Source organism: Puntigrus tetrazona, chromosome 9, assembly GCF_018831695.1.
Source record: "Puntigrus tetrazona isolate hp1 chromosome 9, ASM1883169v1, whole genome shotgun sequence".
NCBI classification, from domain to species: domain Eukaryota; kingdom Metazoa; phylum Chordata; class Actinopteri; order Cypriniformes; family Cyprinidae; genus Puntigrus; species Puntigrus tetrazona.
Window position 1 is genome coordinate 12,176,497 of NC_056707.1, and position 15,548 is coordinate 12,192,044.

General features: G+C 37.3%; 1 protein-coding gene across 7 annotated transcripts in view; it reads right to left on the reverse strand.

The window, feature by feature from the left end:
- Positions 1-15,548, reverse strand: part of gtdc1 (glycosyltransferase-like domain containing 1) — a 103,831-nt gene that overhangs the window by 85,366 nt on the left and 2,917 nt on the right. For 2 of the 7 annotated variants that reach the window (XM_043248386.1, XM_043248388.1), the window contains exons 1-3: positions 11,430-13,155; positions 7,666-7,833; positions 6,442-6,615 (exon numbers count right to left, since the gene is read on the reverse strand). In XM_043248386.1, the coding sequence (XP_043104321.1) occupies positions 6,442-6,615; positions 7,666-7,833; positions 11,430-11,608 (521 nt within the window). In that variant the 5' untranslated portion in view covers positions 11,609-13,155. Of the gene's footprint in view, positions 1-6,441; positions 6,616-7,665; positions 7,834-11,429; positions 13,161-15,548 lie in introns of those variants that run through there. The other 5 variants (XM_043248384.1, XM_043248385.1, XR_006251743.1 and 2 more) reach the window with 4 other exon arrangements.

A 15,548-nucleotide genomic window follows, 5' to 3' on the forward strand; every position in this document is an offset into this window, starting at 1 on the left:
CATTCATTATTACCAACTGACCTCATAGTCAAACGCCAAACTTCCAGCCTCAACTGTGGCACACATCCTAGACTTTAGTCCACTCTACATGACACTGAGAACGAAAATATCATACCTCTGATGGCCATGGAACGAGGATTCCAAATTCTAATGACAAAGGCTGACATGCAGTACAGCTTAAGTAGGTCACAGGAGGTAACCAAACAGACTGCTAGTAGAGGTTTCCAGTGATACTACAGCCTTTGCCCCATTTCCATTTAACACAGATGATGGATATGATCGTATCGGGTTGTGGAATGCGTACGCGATGACAGACTTTCCGTATTATGTAATGTGCATATGGCTTACCAAATCTGACATAGAATGGGCAGATTTTGACACAACTGTACAAGCCATGACATCTGTCATGTGAAGCAGACACATAACAGCCTGATCACTTCAAACAAAGCCTCGACAACTTAGTCCTCTACAAGCACATAGCTGTTCATCACATAGTAGGATGTAGATATTAGCAGTGGCAATGTATGTGATTTTCTATTTTAAACAGAGATAACTGTTTGACTAATAGAAGTTGGAAGATGAAAGTTCTAACAATATCTGCTGTTTCGATAGAGCTATAGGCAAAAATGCCCAGTTCTGTTTTGATTACATCAACCTCACATCTAAGCTCATGTTTCTACAAATGGACATACTTTGCGTTCTCTTTTTTTGTTAACACTATTGATGAAGCTAAGTGGGTGTTAGAATGATGAAATCTTTGTTTCTTTAAGACAATGGGCAAATTCCAAAAGACGATTTTTGTAATTGTAAATTAAATTTTTTTAATTTTTGCCAAGTTACTTGGAACTTGGCAAAAATCTGTTTGTTCTTGCACACCAAAGGACTATATCAAAAGGAAAACATCCCTAGTCCTAATGTGTTTAGCTATTTATTCATTTTTACATATAGAGAGGTTTTTTTTTTTTTTTACTTAAAATTATGTATTTTTTTATTTCCTGTGGGAGACAAAATAAATGTCTCAGTATTTTTTTTCACCAGATATATTGAAAATCATTTATATACAGCGTTGTGTGGACTGCCAATTTTTTCAAAATATGTTATTTTATGTTCCACTGTAAATCATACTTTGGAAAGATATGAGGGTGAGTAAATGATGACATAATTTTTAGTTTTTGGTGAACTATCCCTTTAAAGAGACAATTTGAAGATTTATTCACCACACTAATGACAGTAATCAGCAATAAGCATTTGCTTTGCAAAGTACATTTCCAATTCAAAACGTAACCGTATCGTATTTCTTCGTATAGGGTGTTCCAAATCAGCCCATATGAGACAGTAAAGCTCTGCACCATTCAGTATCTTGAGCATTCACTTCAAGTGCTTTGTAAGTGCTTTTTAAGCGAGCAGGGCATATCGATGCTCACTTTTGAAGGTTCTTTTGAGACTGGAAAATTTATACCTGGCAATATACTTGATTAGATATCCCCCCTCGTCAAGAGCAAACAATCAAAGAAGGCCCATTTTTACTTGTGCTTTATAAATACCTGCGTGTCCTGATTACATCATGGCAAAACCTATGGCCACAAGCCAGCTGCTTGGGACAAATCTCTGAAGCCAGGGGCTTTATCCTTGATTCATTCCTATTTATCACGGTTCGCTCCTAGCACTTGAAAGCGCCATATGGACTCAATTGTGGTTCGTTCCTGGCACATGTGATCTGGAGATCAGACGCATGCCATACCTTTGGGCTTTACCATTGGATTATTTTCACAGGGCACATTCTGAGGAGTCCTCGTGCCACAAGGATGGAGATCCCTTTTGAAAATGTCCTCCGAGCACGAGGTGGTGGAATCCGATGTCAAAGAAACAAATGAGAAAAGGTGCCCGCCAGATGTTTCTTCGACAAGATTAAACGCTCAGCGGTTTGATTAAGAAAGCCCGTCTCCTCATCACCCCATCCTGCCCACATTAAGGCTTAACAGCAATCAAAACAGAGAGCGCTACGGGATGAGTAGCAAGGCGCATGAGGATTTGGAGCTCGGGTGCCAAGTGATGAGTTTCTGACCGCTGGTGGCCACCGACTCCAGCGATAATCAAGTTCTCCACAGGAACCTGAGCAAGTATGAGAATTAGCAGAAGTTCAACATCACAAAAGCAGCTTTTATTACTTATGCATATTTATAAAACAAGCTCACGAAGGGCCAGCTGATAATTTTCCAATATATTGGAACGGTTTCCTCAGCCGTCCAGGGATGAAATCACTCAATGAAGTCCACAACTCAATGTTCTACACACATTTCTACAAAAAACACCCACACGGTTCAATTAAATAATGTAACCCACACAACTATGAAGCTGTGGCACTGGTTTATGTAACAAGGTAATCGGCGTCTTTGATGCGACTTTATTACTTCGATATGGGACCGAGGCGCATAATTTCCACTGCGCTGTTCCCTTTGAACCGTTCTGAGACAATCTCTACAGCAGGATATCCTGCCATCTGCTTCAGTAACAGAATCGCTCCACCAGTCAGTCATTGGCGGCAGGCCGCTGTACAGAGAGTCACATCCATGCCTTTGAACTGCTTTTTAAAAAGCAGCCAAATACCCTCTTTTCCCCACCAACTTTGAAAAGTAGCTTCAGTTATCTGTGCTGAGTTAAATGGGCTAATGAAAACCTGGTCCTCCTGACAACGAGAGTCTGCGAGAGATTCCTGTGATGGATTTTCCCCTCAATGAGCTTGATAGCACTGTGTTCCCCAGCTTAGGAGGAACTGTCATTGTTTTGGATCACAGCGTTGGGATCAATACAGTACTGGCCATCAATCTTAGCACTCCAATCGGGTGCGTGGGACTTTCTGCAAACATCTGATGCCAGTTAAGTGCTATGGAAACCAAATTCACTCTTCTGCCAGAGCAGAGAACAATGGAAATCAGAGCAGCATTACATCTGAGTCCTTGCAGGAGTGTCTTTGTGATGTGGCAGCTCCGTAGGGCTGAAACTCTTGAAAAGACACCTGATTGTCATGTGACTTTATGCAAACATCCCCAGTTGGCCTGTTGTGTTTTAATACAAAGACTAGCCTTTAATAGGGGCCACCAGCGTTGTGGATTGCGGTGATTGATGATGTGGTATGGCCTCGCTCAGCTGGGCTCCTGCTCACTAGGGTCAATCGCGATTGAATTACGGCTATACGCAGAAAGCCAATTAATAAGTGAGGTCTGATGAAGTTGATCCAAAGGACACTGTGAGGGAATATAAGCCTTTTAAAGAGCGATTTCTTTGGATTATGCTACATTCAATGAGATATTACAAAAAAATGTTTTCATTCTGAGGTTACTTTTACCTTGTTTATTTTTCTCCACCGTTCTCCACTAAATGGGGACGGTGACTGCGGGCTAACCCTGTACTTTATTTACTTTAGTGGGAGTTTCCTTTTACTAACCTTTATGGGCTGTCCTCTCGTGACTATACATACTATATAAGTATTCTTGACATCTTGCAGTCTGTCTTTTGTTTTCCACAGAATCTATTGTGAATATGGTATGGCAGCACAGCCATATTTTCATAATTATACAAATTTGATTTCTTTTTTTTTGTTTGTTTGCTTTGACAGAAAAGAACAAAGGAATGAAAGAAATAAGAAATACGCATCACATAAACAAAGGACCAACAGGAGCCCACCTGTGAGATATTTCAAATCAAATACTCTGTTTCTTCTCTTGTTTGTCTCTGGGAATATTTTTTAAATTCTTAAAAGGCTTGGACAAAGTTGGTTGCTGAGAAAAGAACCCAGGGCATGTTGACGGATGGCCGGCCATGCATATAATCGTTTCCTTACACTCTGTGAGTTTGCTTTGGAAGGGGCGAATTACCATCTGAAAATGAGCTGAGAAACACTGTAGGCGAGAGCCCTGCGTCATCAGTGTCAGCTTACTTACAGCGTCTCTTAACCATGATACAGACACACACACTCCCAAATGTGTGCACACATACACACACACAGTAGTGTGGACCAACATTACTAATGTCATCTTAACCCACATTTTACACACAGGGCAAATTTGTCATCCAAACAAGCATAGGGGCACATCCATCCCTTCATAGAAGCTGCACAACAAACAACACACACACAGATACACAAACACGTAAAGACAAAAGGAGGAATTTAGTAATAGCATCCACTGTTTGTGTTAGGTCTATATATTGTTGTTATATATCGTTTTGTTCACTGAAGTAACCACGCAGAATTGAATTTGAAGACTTTTGATTATACATTTCTTTTAAATGAAATTCATGCAATAGCATATCATATTTGTCATACTTCAAAAGTTAAGGCCAATTTTGTGAAAGATTTAATCAATAATTTACACAGACAGGAGACATGTTTGTTCATTTTATAGTGTATTTAGCACCTGGTTAAATTGGATTTTAGTTGGTTAGTGCATTACAGCATCAAATTCAAGTTGCCCAATTGGTGAATTCTTTCAGAGCAATGCATGACTTGAGGCATAAATCTGTTTCAATTAGTGCACTGCTATTTCATTTAGTTTGCATTTCTAAAACACAACTGCAATTATATTCCATAAAAAAAAAAAAAAAAAAAAACAAAACTGGAGAGCTATGATATCCATATAGGTGCATTTCAAAAAGATACAGCAAAGTATACACAGCTGTTTTAGTGATGAAGAACAGTGAAACGTGACCTCAGTGGCGTACACTGGTCTGGCTCTTCTAAATCCTGAAAAACAAACTTGAAAACACAAAGCGGCTGGATATTTCTTTTAAGTGTGCATTAAAAATCTTGATTTTGTCAACCAAGAATCTACTGACTAATGCAAAAAAAACTAAATCGTGCATCAGAGGGATAATGTAAAACATGCCTCACTCAGACCTGGAGATAAACAAATTAGATATACAGATTGAAAGAACAAAGAGAAGACCAAAAAATAATGGACTGCAAACATATAAAAAAAGAAAGATGTAATGTTAATATGTGACATGACATGCGTTTTGTGCAGAGCTAATTAATAATAATAAAAAACATGAAATTCTTATTCAAGTGATTATTTTATATTTGCATTTTATTTATAATTCTAATATCCAATTCGATTTTATGTAGTGTAATAATATAATGATATATGTTGATTTACATTGAATGGAAACAAACTGACCTCTTCAGCATTATATTTTGTTTGTATAATGAAAGCTATGACTAATTTTGCAACCAATCCACGACTTTTCACATTTTTCTAATTCAATAATGATGTGCACATGAAAATGACAAAGACTGCTTTGCAAGTAAGGGAGGATGTGAAATGGTATGCACTACATGCTTACAGTCTCTCTAATCTTTAAACCAGCACACATAAGCCAACCCAAGAATGCCTTGAATCAAAATGAATTAACAATATTGTTCCACTCGTTTCGGGTCCTGCTTGCTGTTCATTAGGAATCTAATAAGAAGCAGGCCCCTCCGTGGAGTCGCTTCTAGCCGACTTACTCTTGACATTGCTTTGGAACGGGGCGATGAAAAAAGCACCACCCATGCTTGCTGATCCAAGACGACAGTTCGAGAGGCAAATTCTGAAGCCAATCTAGACTGCGCAAGTCAAAACGAAGCACACAGCACAGTGAGATTTTAAAGCTGCAGGGGTGATAAATGTAGCAGTGTGCTCCCCAAAAAAGCAAAAATCAATTCAGGGACCAACGACTGAGACCACAAGGGCATCAAGCATGGCTGAGTGTTCTGCATTTTAAATATTTGCTTTTAGTTGGTTTTGTCCTCTAATCAAGCAATTTTAAAAGCCAACATTTTATTTTAAATTGGTAAAAATGCTATTTATGTCAAGATAACTAACTAAAATCCAATGCATGATTAAGGGTCATAATTAAAGAGTCTGTATGCTGTATCTAAGTTGCTTGCATCCAAATTAGCAAAAATGTTCTGAAAATTATTTTGAGAACATGGTGGATTTTTATAACCTGGGCAATTAAACCCTATTTGGATTTCTATTTGACTTGCTGATTTTAAGGCAGATGAGTAAAAACCCTCACTACATTTTATACTACGGTTTTTATACGGTTGCTCAGCAGATTAACACAGCAACATCAAACACAAATATCTACATCATCTACAATCAAACACACTATAACACAAAGAAATGGCTTCCTGTCCCAGTGGGCATGTTGTGTATGTGCGTGCATGTGTGCCCGAGCGCAAGCACGTATCTGTAGCTGAAGCGTGTCAAGTGATCCACACAGGATATTAAAGCTGTCTATTCTAATCACTTTCTTACACAACTTTGCCCACTCGCCATTAACCATGCTTGCATACGCGATCAGCTTTTGGGGGCGGATTAAGAGTGAACTCGCTAGCACGTTTTTTAATCAGTGGAGGAGTGATCCTTAGAAGACTGGGTGAGAGACATAAGGACAGACCTTGTGACATCGGGAAAACGAATCGGGAAGTGAAGGACACGGCACTTGGGCCGGATGAGTCGGTTCAGATCTTTGGGTCGATGGTCAGGCATGGTCTTCATGAAGGTAGAGATGGAGGAGAGGAAAGATTCCATGTTGAATGCAGAGTTGAACGCCACCACATCCGCAACCAGACTGGGAAAACATTGATATTTCAGATGACGAAGGATGAAATATACTGACAAACAAAGCCACAAAATGTCAAACTGTCACAATAATGCTCCCTAATTAATTCTCCAATGTGAGTGTTATTAAAAACAGCATATGTTTTGAAAAGCAAACTTCACTGGCATATGAAAAGCCAATGTCTCCAGTAACTAGTCACTTTAAATATCTAATACATGTTGATTAGAATCCACAGACACAAACACACCATGTTTTTAAAAGGCACACTGATTAACCCCAATTGCCAGAATCAATCACTGCATTGCGCTCAATTAGAGAGTGAATTAGAGGAGCTGAGCGCTTTTTTGTGTCACTGTTCTGCCACGTTAATAAAGTTGAGCAAGCAAAGGGCCTTTGAATTATTGACATGATACTCTGACAGACAACAATCACAATGTATTCCAATTAGAGCTCTTAAAACCCTTTCTTTCAAGCATCAAGATTGATTATGACATTAGGCTTTAAAACAGCGAGTTCTTAAGAATTAGAGCACCATTATACGATCCCATAATTAACCAATCACATCATGCCAAGTAACGCACATGATAAACTATTCTGTATCAGACACACTGTCTCTCTTGTGAATTAAAATCTAGTCTGGTACAGAAATGGTACTTGTTGTACACTGACTGTACAGACATATTCGTTTCCATAGATGACCAGCTTTCTGCGAATCAAAACCTGGGAAATTTCTCGTTTAAATTTCTAATTATTACATTCTATTCTAATTATTATTAGTAATTTTATTTATTTATTTATAGTTAATAATATGGGAGATTAAAGTTTTGTTTGTGTATTTTGATCATAGTAATTGTAGTAACTTGGTTCTTGGCAAACTGTATCTTACTTCGACATTTTACTGCCATAATATTTAGTCAAGAATCCACACTTATAAAACATAAAAACTGCTTAAACAGAAATTTGTAATATCCGGCATGTGTAATATTTAGCACATTAGCGAACCTAACGTGTTTTTCTACCACAGGTACTTCTGTAAAGTTCATCAGATTCTGTTGTTACCATGAGAGGATCTGGTTGTAGCCATATTGGAAGTCTCTTTCCTGGCTCTTGCGAACTGGATAGACCAACTGGTTCTCATGGAAGTAGAGGACCTTCTTAAGATGGGCGAGATCAGGCCGCAAGGCTACCAGTTCAGCAAGATTGAGTACAGAGCTGGTGAACAAAACCCTGTGAGACAAAGAAAGGAAAAAACAAATAAAAGAAGGAACCGTTAGTTTGCTGGCTGCAATGCCGTTACTTGAATATTAATGCTGCCACTCAGGTCCAAGCACTGATAATTGTTCTGACCACTAAAACCTGTTGTAATGTGAAAAAAAAAAACTATACACATGCATATATTCCAAAAAATTTAATTTATTTCACACTTAACAGCAGGTACTACATATAGAGAGAGACATACAGTAAAAACAATAATGTTCTGAAACATTATTACAATTAAAAAATATGTATTTCTATTTTTAAAAGTGCAATTTATTCCTGCTTTGGCAAAGCTGAATTTTAAGCAGCTGTTACTTCAGTCTTTATTCTCACAAAGTAACACTTTTACTATCATTTGATAAATTGCCCTTGATGAATAAACGGATAAATTTCATTCAAAGCAAACATCCTACTCGACCCAAACTTTTGAACAGTTGCGCATATACTAAATATAACTAACAATAAAAAGTTGTCCTTTTGAAATGCAGAATGCATAAAAATTGCAGCTAAAGCTGAGGACGCCTGCAACAGAGAGTAAAATATGAAATCCCAGAACTGAAAATGAAAAAAAATCATAATTTGAAACACAAGAGGACACAGAAATCTCTGCACATTCCATGCTGAGAGAAACATTATTGAGGTTAATGAACACTCCTTTAAGATGTTATATACACAAGTAGGGGACCATTGAAGATTTTGCCCTTGTATGTGCTAAGAGCCATGGGACAAGGGCTTTGAAGTTCAGTTCTGGTCTCCCTAAATGAACCCAGCCCCCTCTTCTAAGCCCCCATCGCCTGTCAGTCTAACCCTGCAGCCCGCTCGCCAGTCTCTTTGATGTGGGGAGCCCGCGGCCTCACGACCGTGACTCTGTCGCTGTCAGAAGTGTCCCTTTTATGCTAATCTACAACCAGCTCCCCCTAACCAATTCTTAATCTTAACTATACGAAAAACCAATCACACTGCTTTAAGATCAGCGTGAAGGGGCAACTTCTACCATTCCGTGCCCCTGTAACTGTGCGGCAGGATTACGTCTCTATTCCTCAACTCCATCAGGACGAGCGCAAAACAGCACCTCCCAAATCCTAACTCGCACACAACTCTGAAATCAAACCAGATGATAGAAGTTACTATTTTTAGACTTGCTTTCCTGCTTGAAATTGTCAAGTGGAGTGTGTCCAATACTAATGAAACAGGAAGGCTTACTTCGGCTCCCTTTGAACTGGAGGTGAGGACAGACACTCGAGTCTGATGAATCTTTTTAGGTCAGTCCAGTTGATGTGATTGCTGAAGCAAGCGAGCAGACGGTAAACTGTATCGTTGCATAAACCTTAATGAGCAATTTCAGGGCCCACCAAATGCCAAACCTAAATCTGACTCAATCTATTTCAACGGAAAGTGCTTAAAACATCTCATCTCGATATAATGCACTCGATAGATATAATCTTCATCCAAGGTGTGTGTAAACAATCATTCACAGGAGTCATTGTTGGCTTTCATTAAACTGTGACGTAACTGTAACTGTCGCCCACTGACTTTTTCCAGGGCGAACTATTAACCGTAACCAAACCAGACATTTTGGCTTTGTGAGAACCTGAAAGATAAGAGACACAGTGGGTGGGCAAGCTGCTCTGTGCTGAGTCAGCTTTGTAACTGCATCATCAAAGGTGCCGATCTGGAGAAGCAAGCATTGCTTTTGGCGCACAATTGCCTTAGTACCTTTTCATTATTACTGTATGTTTGGCAAGCATGAATGAAGTAGGAGATGATCCGTATTGCCCATCTGAAACTGATCGCATTCACATACTTTGAGAGTTTTTGACCCTCTCATAAGGGCAAGCTGCAGATGAGTTTTGAAAGTGCGTTTAGGTCATTGACACGTGAAGGGTTATGACTGTGCATATTTGATACCTGACATTAGGAATGAAAAGCCTGTTCTGACTTTTGCTTAACTTCGAGTGCAGCAAGATGAGATTGCAGCTGAGAGAATGCTCAGGGCTTCCCCCACCCACCTGCGGTTTCTCCGTCCCTTAAAAGGAAGCAAGAAAGTCCCCAATCGGATCCTAGTCTAAACGTATTTGTGTCCTTGTTTATGCAGTTTTAAAAACTTTATATGAACCAACACCTCACAGAGTACCACTAAGCGATATACGAAAACAAGTGTACAATCTCTCCATGCATTTTGTTTGCAGGCAGGCTTGCAATTTTAAAATGTCAATGCGACGTAAAAATATTCTGATTGTGGTAACCACAAGGTTTGATTGGTCAGCATTAGCTAATATATAAGTTATAATGAAATAAGAATTAAAAATAATTTAGCAGCATTTTTTTTTACACATTTATATTAATTTCCACATATACATCTTTCACATTTTAAGTTGTATAAATTAACGGTTGCTATATTGAACATGAATTTATAATCAGTATATTAGTTATATAAGAAATAGTATAAATTAACATTAACTTAAATTAACAGCTAAATGCTCATTAATTAAAAAAAAAAAAACCTGTTGTTCATTCTGTTGTTAATATCTAATGAGAAATAAGGAGAACAAATTAAACCTTATTATAAAGTGTGACTCAGGTTCCCATACAGGCACAGTTATGAGCTCAGCGTTGGAGTTCATTTTGTATCAGCTATTTCATCTAGAGGTAGTGACTGATCAAACTGTATACCCACATATACCAGTAACACCTTGACAAACTTGGATTTTGACTTTTAAGAATATTCCTAGTATTAAATATAAAAATGTCAAACCACACTGCACAGTTGTTCTTAAACAAAGCCTCAGAGACATTTTAAAAAGATGATAATAACTAGATAAATTTTAAGCCAGTAAGCCAAAATGCTCTAAATCCATAATAAATAGCAGAAGCACAACTAGACAATTGTCACTGATTAGTAAAAAGTTAGGTGCAGATAGAAAAAGAACAGAGAGAATTAGTGTTAGAGGGTGTTTTTATAAAAAAAAAAAAAAAGTCAAAAGAATAGAAAATGTTAGTGTTAGAGGATCATTGTATTAAATAAAAAGAAAACAAGTATATTGAATAGAAAATAGAGAATACTAGTGTTACAGGCTCTAGTAAAATAAAAAATAAATATAACCCCAAAACAATCCTCTCCTGATTACATTTCTAAGAGAACCCTTAAGCTAAAAAACACATAAACACAAAATGCTTCCGATTATTTTGTGAAAGTTGTACGGAAAAGTATTTGGTATATGTCTGCACGTAGAAGTCTTGCTTCTGCAAGTTTGGTTATACACCAGAGCTGTATAGCAACAATATCCTTAGCCATGCTTTGCAGTAATGAGGAAACCACAGCTACGTGGCTTTAAAGTAAGGGACTGGGGGTATGACAAATGCTTGACATATAGAGGTACAATAGAACAGACTATTGAGTTAATCACCAATTATACTTAATTTAAAAACACTTAAGGTCATGCAAATGTCTAATTGTGGTCATGCAAATTGTGGTAAATGGCACATTGTTTATGCAATGCAATGAATACATGTTTGTGCAATAAAATAATGGTATGTCAGTATATATGTTTAAATATTTATCTGACCTGTACAAGGAACTTGCTGGAACTGCTTGCATGAAGTACAGAGCAGAAGTTCTGGCCCTCCAGTGCCATTTCTTTGCAGGCAGAGTGAAGCTTACACAGTCTTCAACGCTTTCCTTGAGAAGATCAACCAGCTGTTTGTGGGAGCCGCCATAGAACGCCTCCAGCAAGAGCACACTCATTGGGATAAAGGCCCAACCAAACCTGAAATTTGGTGTGATTCAAGCTATAACTGTAGAGTTAAAAAAACAAAAAACAAATAACACACCAAATTTAATGACTCACATTTTAAAAAGAAGACCATAATAACCTATGATTAATAACCACGTATTGGAGAGGGTGTTAATAATAATCGCACTGGCAAAATTCACCCACGTACAGTACTTTCCGAATCACATAGAATTTCATCATATATGTGTCACAGTTAAGTCATAACTGAAATGCATAATGATTTAAGCAGCAAAAAAACAAAAAAAAAAATTCAGCTGATCGTTTAGAAATTTACTCCTTAATTTGAATGTTGTTTTACTAAAGAGTCGGGTGAAAATTAACTGCAAGCAGCGTTACCAATTAAATTAAGTCTGATTCATTTTATACATTTTACCATTAACTGGTTCATTCAGACCAAAAAAAAAAATCAACAAAACAAAACAAAAAAAAGATTCAACGTTCCTACATGACATTTTAAGTTTTCTTGTCAATGTCGTAATATCACTATGTTTGCAACTGTTGTATAGGTTTTTTTTTTTATTGCGAGTGAGTCATTCATTCAGAAACCCCTTGCTGTTTATGTGGCAGATAAATACATCTAATTTGTGTAAATAAATTGCAAATTATGCATAGCTTGAATGTAGTTGACAACTTGTAGTAGCTAACTACTTTTTAAATAGCTTTATAAAATATTTTTATGTAGTTAGCTTGTAGCAAAAATTCCAAATTTAGCTCGATAAACACTGTAATAAGAAATGAAACTTGAAATGAAAGTTGAAGCTCTCAAAAGGCACTCGAGACAATTCAAAATAATAATAATAATTTGCTTCTACGAATTTTAGTGGTACCTTGTGGAGGCCATTGATCATGCTTTTTTTTTTTCATGTAAACAACCATGTGATAAACACTGCTGAGCACAGCACATTATAGCAAGCAGAACTGTGAAAACGAATCAAAACTTTGCGACAGGGAACTGGAAATTTAACAACTTAAGTAGGTTTAAGCATCTAACCTGAAAGGCTGGGGTTTTCCAATCGCTCGGATGTACTGAGTGGGATTTTCTCACACAGTGATTTACCTCTACCCTTTTACCTCAGTGCCTCCATTTTACACAGGTAGGGCGTGAAAAGCAATCGCCCTCAAGATGGAGAGGAAAGTGAGGGGTTAATGTTGCCTCGTTCAGACCCCCACACAGTATATGCAGAAGGGAAACCCCACAGAGCCCGACCTATCGACTAAAAGCAGCACTATCATGACTGTCAATGGATGCTGAGTCATTGCTCGACTGCATTCAAAAGGCTCGCCTGTGTAAGAGTTGACTCCTTCCAATCAATGAGATGCCATATAACAAAACCAAATTGGGGGATTCAGTTTCTACAGATTTACACAAACTACCTTTAAAGGCAGCATGAAAAATACATTTTATATGCTTAATACTATTATAAATGACTAACCTTTTGCCAAGTCATTACCATATAAAAACAAAATACTTAACTTTAATACTAAATAAAAGAACAAATTGCTGTACAATAAAATATACTGCATGTTACTCATTTAAATGCACAGATACATATATATATATATATATATATATATATATATATATATATATATATATATATATATATATATATATATATAAATAATTAACAGTTATTATTTCATGGGAACACAGAGTTCCAGCTTCTTGGCTGATCTATGACTCGACAAACAACACAAGTTGTATCATACGTCGAGTCAGAAGTCAGCCAAGAAGCCGGAACTTAGTGCTCAGTCAGTTCTTTACATTATCATTTTATTTTGGTTTCCTCCACTCCGAAACAAATCTTTTCAATTTATCAGTAATTAGAAAAGAACTGTAAGACGCTATCGCTAGCCAATAGGAATGACAAGCCAAAACAAATTAATTTAGGCAAAAACAAAATTTTACTAATGTCATGTCTGTCATTCCACACAAAATCAAATGTTTCCATATTTGTGATGTATTGTGATGTATTTGAATGCCAAATTAATTAATTAATTAGGCTATATAGGCTACTTCACCCACTCTCCAATATCCACATAAAATCTCACACAATTAGTTTTTTACTTTTAACATTAGAAACAACTAACCTACTCCTTTAAGTAATAAGATAATCACAATTTTAAAAAAAGTCACTTTCTCTCTTCTCTGTTCATACAGAACACAAATGTATTTATTTTTTTCCATTTTCTTGATTAAGTAAAATACATATTTTTCATACAGGCCTATTCATCCTTTATAATGTCTTTCTCCGCTCGCAGAAGTGCTACAGGTGCATGATGTAATATGATATGACCACGTGAATCCTTGTTTTCTGTCGTTTGCTTTTTGTGCATGCAAAATAAACCAGCAGAAAACAAATATTAGTATTTTAACGAGTCACAGACCTTTCTATATCTAAATCTAAATCTAATTTAATGTAGCCCAATATTATTGGCTAAATGGTGAACGATCGTTGATTGATGGTTAGGAGAAATAACCGACATGAACAACATAATATCAATTTTTAAATAAAAAAAGGCCAATCACTTGCAAAAATAAATAAATAAATCAAACAACATAAAGGCATACAGAAGATTGTGTACAACAGGTTTCTCTGCAAGGTTTTTAATACAGGACTTAAAAATGTGCAGGTGAATCATGATACATTAGGCTTTATAGGGTTAACATACAGGCCTGGTACATTTGGTTACCCAGAGAATTAAACATAGATATTCCTTCCTCCTTTCTCATAGAAAAACACACTTTTCCCCTGAAGAGACAAGCCGTTATCTAATCTGCATTATTCCAGATGAAATACAGGATTTCCTTTGGCTCTCGAAATACTGAGGAAGAGGCAGTTTTAGAGAGACGCAGCCTCAGAATACGGAAAAAAAAAGCGAAAGAAAAAACTGGGATGCAGCTGATACATCCGCAGGGGCAGTGCACGAGGACGTCATATCAAGCGCCAGTACCAATCCTGACGATTAAACCCATCAGTAAAAGTGACTCTACCAATGGCACCAATAAGTGCCAGTACAGGGGGGCGGATAGCATGGCACTGCCCAGTGACAAGCACCCAGAAACATGGCGCACTGGAGCGTGTGAGCCAACTCTCAACACCTCATTTTAACAGCCTCTAGCCATCCGTGGATGTCTTGAGTGTGTATGCGTGTGTGAATGTGTGTGTGTTTGCGTCATCACCCGCGATGGACTCTGACAGGGCAGGAGGAGGCCTTAAAGTGATGTGGTCTTTCTGGAGGGCTAATTCAGCCAGAATGAAACATCCGATTATGTACTCCCACACAGCAGACCAAAGCCACGGCTGATCACTTGAAATTAGACTCGAGCGATACTAGGAAACAACATGAGGTCGAGCCTTGACCGTTCTGCATCTGAATTGTATCCAAAGTAAAACACCAACTATTTAAAAAAAAAAAAAAACATTTATATTTTTTTCAAATGTATGCATAATGACTTACACAACCCTCTTAATTTCGAAATTAAAAGCAAATTGATTTCATGCACAATGTCAAAAAACCTGTCCTATTCAACCTTCCTGAAATTATTATAAAAAAAGCATTTTGTTGGTTAAGTACTAAAAATATTCATATTAATATTAATAGAATGCACACACATATTCAAGGAAATTGAATGCTAACACATTTCTAAGAACTTGCGTGTAGACATGCTTCCTTTTTCTTTATCGCAAACACTCCTATTTATTACTGACCCATGTACCTCACTGAGATGCTCATATTGAAGGTCAAACGAGTCAGATGAGAGTTGGTAGGCATGTTTTGTAATGAAGTGCACAATAGGAGATCAAGCAGACACCATATTAACACGTATTGTTTCCGCAACATTGTGTCTGCTCAAATTAAAAAAGTGAAACCTACACACAGAGGGAA